Genomic DNA, 6752 nt, shown 5'->3' on the forward strand with positions numbered 1-6752 from the left:
TCCCTAGCTGACAACTGTATTTCATTCATATAAAAGTTTAAAGAGAAAGAATAAGATGCCTTTAAGTGTTTATTAATGCCACTTAAAACATATCACCTCTTCAACCCAAAAGCCTAACCCTAAATGAGCACGGTTGACCAGCTGGCATTTGTGCTCTGCTGAATGTTGTGGGTAGAGGGGGAAGAATCATAGGTATTTTAAGCAGTAATATTTTAAAGTTTATAGTCTTAATGTTGGTAATTTGTAACAAAACATTACTAGTATAAATTATAGATGTATTTTTATCTAAAAGGAATTTTTCAGTTTTTTTTTTTTTTTTTCTTTATGATAATAATGCAACACCGTATTACTTAAAGTTCTTTCCTTCTGAGCTTGGTCTTTCACCCAGTGAGAATCCTCGTTAGGGAAATAGCTCTATCTCTTAGGTGAGACTTACCCTTCATTACTTTCTATTGAGAACACTTGAGCCATAACTACTGAAACTTATTCATAAGAATGTTTTCTTTGCCTCACTCTTACAGTAAAAATTTACAAGTCTAAAAAGATTAACCCTTATTTAAAAAAGAAAAACAGACTGGAAATGTAAAACTTTCAAAGCCAAGCAAACTTAATTACAAGAATTGTATTAAACATCTCTGTTTTTTGATCTTCAGAAGACAGGTGAAAACTTTTTTACCTGGCTCCTAAATTCATCAAAATATTCTGTTTTCTGCTATTTTGGGTGGAAACCTTGTAAACAGGATTAAAATGAAAAGGCTTAAATATTCATACCTATATAACTTGTATGACTGTGCATTCCACAAAACAACAGTTCCATCAGCTGCCCCTGACACCAAACAAGTAGAGTCTGGGGAAAACCGGCAAACCCTCACGGGGCTACCACTGGGTTGTTCCATCACTGCCAGAGTCTGTCCATTTTGAGTATTCCATAGGACAGTCGTACCATCTGTTGAACATGAAGCCAAAACATGCCCTGAAGGGGAGAAACAGCAGCAGTGAACAGCATATGTGTGAAACTTCAATGGAGAGTGTGGCAATTCAGTGAAGTCACTTAATGAGTACAGGCGAATGGTTTTGTCCAAGGAGCAAGTAGCCAAGAGGGCAGAGGAGAAGGCACAGCAGTTGACATCATCACCATGATCGGCTAATGTGTGAATTAGTTTCACCATGTTCTTTATTTGAGCAAAACAGCCTGCAATTTTTAAAAAGATAAAGGTTACTTCATCTTAGGAATCGGATGTGACCCAAATCCATAAAAAAGCCAAAACCAATTAAAAAATATGCACAATGAAACTGCCTTCATTATTTTTAAAGGAAGATCTATCGTAAGTGCAAGTTAAGGATAACTTGGAAAGACCAGAATTTATAAGACCAGAATCTCTGATGATGATCATGGCTACCACTGCCATGTCAATCAAGTTCCACAACTGCTGCAAAAGAATCCTGTCAAATAACTTCAACCTGATTTGATGTTGAAAAGCCAAAGCTTCGGGTAATTATTTTCACCTTAGAAGCATTTTCCATGACTAATTAATTCTCAACACAGCTTCATTCCTTATCTGCTAATCTCAATTCAAAGAGATTTTTCACTATTTCGACAAACTGTTTCAGCTGCCCCTTGCTCTGCCTTTAAGATGCAACTGCAAGGTTCCCTCATAAAAACTAACAAAAGATGTCATTCAAAATTTAAGCGGCAGTGTTGAAGGCTATTATGTCATGGTTTGTCATCTTGTCTGATACAAAAATGAAATGATATACAAGATTTGAGAAGAATCAACTCTGTGGCAGAGGGGGAGGGGGAGGGGTGGAGGGGGAGGGAAGAGAGAGGGAGGGAGGGGGGAGGGGGAGATTTAGTAGACAGCAATCAAGAACAAATTCACAAACTTAGAATAAAATCCAAATTCCTCACCTTGCTTATAAACCCTATATGTTCTGGCCCCTGCCTACCTCTCAGACCTCAATTCCTGCCACTCTCCCTTCACCACTTTCCAGCCTCCCTGACCAAAGTGATTCCAGTCTTGGATCTTCATAGAACTGTTTTCTTGGGTTGGAATTCCCTTCCCTCTGCTGCTTGGAATGGCTGGTTCCTATCTTTCAATGAGATCTCAATTTTAGCGTCCTTCCTCAGGTTTCTCAATTTCAAGGAACCACTCTGACATTCTCTAGGCTAGCACATCATCCCATTTCATATCTCAGTGTAGCAACTATCATCTGATATATTCACTTCTTTATTTATTTAGTGGTCTCCCATCCCCCCTCCCCCCACCCCGACCAACCCCGACCAGAATGTAAGCTCTAAATGACCTCGTCCTCCTTGCTCACTTCTTCATCCACACAACATAAAATAGTGTCAGGCACCTAATATGCTCAAATATTTACTGAATTAATATTTAGTTTTTCTAAATCCAACTGAGGTCTAGCTTTTAAATACTATCTATGGACTGCAGCATGAAATAGGTAGAAAATTAAAAATAAAAGTATCTAAAAAATATCTGGCAGTGGAAAAGTGGTGTAGAACAGAGGCAATAATCAGACCTGAAGGGTAACCTAGCCTTGTAAAGTTCATCTCTTGTCCTAATCTTACTTAAGGAAATCTCTAAAATCAAAAAGATGGAGGGTGCCCTTTCCCATTTTCATCTTATCCCCAAAGTTCAGCCTCTTTTTTCAACATAACCCCCAATAAAGTAACAAAACCAAAACAAAACACCCAACATCAGGCAACAAAAAACCTTCTGGGATCTTCTGTATCTTTGCACCGAAAACAATCAAGATCACGTGGTGCTTTCTAAAGCACTCCCAAATCCCTACCGACCAAAGGCACATAAGTAATTTTCCGAATAAAATTCTTTCCCCTTTACTTTGGCCTCCACACCCGGGGACACTTGTCTACCACTGCAGTTCGAGGTCATTCAAGTAGGAGGAAGTGACCGCAATCAATTCAGGAGTTTGTTTTGAAAAGAGATTTCAAGCCTACCCTACCTGCCTCTGGGTGTGGGCATCCACGCAGGCCTCAGCGCTCACGTCAACGCTCAATTCCCGAACAACCGACTCAACTAGCCAGTGTTAACTCGCAAGTATCATGACACGCATCCCCAGCTACTCCAAAGCAAATCCGGCATGCGCCAAGAATCCTCCAAAATAAAGCCTGCCACTTACTGCCTCCCTCACACAAAGACCAAGAATTTGTCCAACACCGAGAAGCCAGCCGGGGCCCCGCAGACTGAGGGACTCGAGGCGGGAGGGCTGACTCGGACGCCTGGCGCTCATCCTGGGGGGGCCGGGCCTTCCCGGGCGCTAGGACCAGTGCTCAGTCGGGGTCCAGCTTGGGTCCCGGAAGCCAGCAGGCCCCGTTCCACTCCCGGTCTTAGGCCAAACAACCCGTCTTCGCTCCCCGTCAAGGTCTCGTTGGGTCCCTGTCGTGCGCTTAGAAAAAGATTCCGAGAGACTGAGGGTTCCGACGCCTAGAGCAAGTGGGCTCTGCGAGCTGAAGGAGACAGCAATCGGAACGGCGCCCCTTACACACTAGCCGCGCTTCCCCACCTGCCGCAGCTGCCGCTAAACTTTCCCGTGGGCTCGACCCCTTCCGCCTCAAGAACTCCGGTTGCGCGCGGGATCCGCCCTCAGGTCCCCTGCGAGCTGAGCTGGCCACGTGACGCGCAGGTGAGGCGGGCGGAGCCGTGGCCAGCGCCCGCGGAAACCTGCGGAGGAAGGAACGGGCCCCGCCTCCTCAGGGCACGATGTCTCCGCGGCGCATGCGTGCCCTGCCGCCCTTTGACAGAGAGGTGTGTGAATCCTGGCTCCAGGATCAAGATGGGTTCAGACTTGGAAAAAGCCTTAGTTTCATTTTCTTTTCTCAGTTAAAGAAGCTGAGATCCCAGGTCTAGGGAGTGCGTGTGACACTGAAATGTGGTTTTAAACAGGGAATTGTGTAAACTGTCCGATTATCCCAGCTTAAAGTTTTTTAATCTCCTTCCTCTTCCGGATTTCTCCAACCTGCGCTTTCTTTGTTCTCCTCTGATCTCTCTGATTGATCTTCTCTGCTTAGGCTAATTGCCCTCAGCCGTCTATAACTTGGTGTCTTCTACTTTCACTCCTCTCAGGCCAGGCTGCTAGCCCCTGGACTCCAGTCCTCTGGTTCCCGCTGCCCACCAAACCAGTGGTGTCCCCTGAACCTGACGTGTGTTTTCACTTTCTGAGTGAGGCTCTCAGGTAGACCTTGGTTTCCAAGGGTAAATGACTACGAAGGGGCCCTGGCACCCCTTCTAAGATAAAAAGTTCCTAGGCATGTTAACACTTTTTAACTAAGTGCAGAACATAGTATAGCAGTATATTCAGATGAAAATCAAAGATACAGCTAGATTTCCTTTTTGATCCCTACAGCTTGGGAATTTTCTTTAATGAGGAAACATAAAAATAATTAGCCTGAGGAAACCAAAGTCATAGATTTGTAGAGTGATAACCTAGAATTTGTTACTTTAAAGATGAAATTGAGATTGTTGGAAATAATTTATAATGAAAATGCCTAAGGGAAAAGTGGGAGATCAGAATTCATGATTTTGATCTAATATTGGAGGAGAAAAGGCCCAAAAGGACAGTATAGGGACATATGAAAAAATTGGAATATAGACTGAAAGCTTTATGTCAATAGTGAACTTAATCATTGTACTTAAATTTACATATGTGAATATCCTTTTTCTTAGGAAATGTACATGGAAGTGTTATGTGTTCAAGGAGAATGAAAATTGATACATAAATAGATGATATAGATAGCTAGAATTGGATAGATAGAATGATAGAGCAAATGTGACAAAATGTTAAAATTGGTGAATCTGGGTATCAGGGTATGCTGGAGTTTGATGTATGGATTTTGTATTACTTTTAAAACTGTCCTGTTTGTGCTGAGCAAAATAAGCCAGGCACAAAAAGAGAAATATTATATGCTACCACTAATGTGAACTTTGAAAAATGTAAAACAAATGGTTTATAATGTAGAATGTAGGGGAACTAGCAATAGAGAGCAATTAAGGAAGGGGGAACAATAATCCAACAAGAACAGATAAGCTATTTAACGTTCTGGGAATGCCCAGGAATGACTATGGTCTGTTAATTTCTGATCGATATAGTAGGAACAAGTTCACAGAAATGTTGCTATATTAGGTAACTTTCTTGGGGTAAAGTAGAACAGGTTAGAAGTAAAGCAGTTATCTTCGGTTAGTTGTCTTTTTCTTACTCCCTTGTTACGGTCTCTTTGAAATGTTCTTTTATTGTATGTTTTTTTTTTTAATTTTTGTTTTTCATACAGTTGATTTAAAAAAGAAAGGAAAGTTTAAAAAAAAAAAAAAAGAAAAACAAGGAAAAAAATATGTAGTGCCCTCTTGAGGAGCCTGTGGAGAATGCAGGGATATTGGCCCACCCCACCTCGATGGTTGCTAACATGACCACAGACATAGGGGACTGGTGGTTTGATGGGTTGAGCCCTCTACCATAGGTTTTACCCTTGGGAAGATGGTTGCTGCAAAGGAAAGGCTAGGCCTCCCTATAATTGTGCCTAAGAGCCTCCTCCCGAATGCCTCTTTGTTGCTCAGATGTGGCCCTGTCTCTCTTTAGCTAAGCCAACTTGAAAGGTGAAATAACTGCCCTCCCCCCTACGTGGGATCAGACACCCAGGGGAATGAATCTCCCTGGCAACGTGGAATATGACTCCCGGGGAGGAATGTAGACCTGGCATCGTGGGACGGAGAACATCATCTTGACCAAAAGGGGGATGTGAAAGGAAATGAAATAAGCTTCAGTGGCAGAGAGATTCCAAAACGAGCCGAGAGGTCACTCTGGTGGGCACTCTTATGCACACTTTAGACAACCCTTTTTAGGTTCTAATGAATTGGGGTAGCTGGTGGTGGATACCTGAAACTATCAAACTACAACCCAGAACCCAGGAATCTCAAAGACAATTGTATAAAAATGTAGCTTATGAGGGGTGACAGTGGGATTGGGAAAGCCCCAAGGACCACACTCCACTTTGTCTGGTTTATGGATGGATGAGTAGAAAAATAGGGGAAGGAAACAAACAGACAAAGGTACCCAGTGTTCTTTTTTACTTCAATTGCTCTTTTTCACTCTAATTATTATTCTTGTTATTTTTGTGTGTGTGCTAATGAAGGTGTCAGGGATTGATTTAGGTGATGAATGTACAACTATGTAATGGTACTGTAAACAATCGAAAGTACAATTTGTTTTGTATGACTGCGTGGTATGTGAATATATCTCAATAAAATGAAGATAAAAAAAAAAAAAAAAAAAAAAAAAGAGCCAACACAGACCCAGACACTTGAAGAAGCAGACAGAAAGACATTTGGAGATGGTAAGCTAAGAGATGAAGCCCAGGGTTTGCTCCAGAGAAGCTAAGAGAGGACCCCCAGATGCTTAGAGAGAAACACCCTGGGAGAACAAGCAAGGATGCACAGGAGCTGAGAGACAGAAGCTAAGAGAAACAGAAGCCCAGAGACATTTTGGAGAAAGTCATTTTGAAACCAACCCAGGAAAAGGACAAGCAGATAGCAGCCTCGTGCCTTCCCAGCTAACAGAGGTATTCCAGACACCATCAGCCTTTCTTCAGTGAAGGTATCCTCTTGTTGATGCCTTAGTTTGGACACTTTTATGGCATTAGAACTGTAAATTTGTAACCTAATAAATCCTCTTTATTAAAAAAAAACAAAAAAAAAAAAACAAAAAAAAAAACTGTCCTGTTTGAA

General features: G+C 42.0%; 1 protein-coding gene across 5 annotated transcripts in view; it reads right to left on the reverse strand.

Moving 5' to 3' along the window:
- The window catches only part of WDSUB1 (WD repeat, sterile alpha motif and U-box domain containing 1), a 66326-nt gene extending 62618 nt beyond the window's left edge, over window positions 1-3708 (reverse strand). Inside the window, exons 1-2 of one of the 5 annotated variants that reach the window (XM_037848523.1) lie at window positions 3157-3531; window positions 772-1192 (exon numbers count right to left, since the gene is read on the reverse strand). In XM_037848523.1, the coding sequence (XP_037704451.1) occupies window positions 772-1169 (398 nt within the window). In that variant the 5' untranslated portion in view covers window positions 1170-1192; window positions 3157-3531. The other 4 variants (XM_037848521.1, XM_037848522.1, XM_037848520.1 and 1 more) reach the window with 4 other exon arrangements.
- Window positions 3709-6752: the final 3044 nt, after the last annotated feature.

The sequence above is a fragment of the Choloepus didactylus genome, chromosome 9 (assembly GCF_015220235.1).
Source record: "Choloepus didactylus isolate mChoDid1 chromosome 9, mChoDid1.pri, whole genome shotgun sequence".
NCBI classification, from domain to species: Eukaryota; Metazoa; Chordata; class Mammalia; order Pilosa; family Megalonychidae; genus Choloepus; species Choloepus didactylus.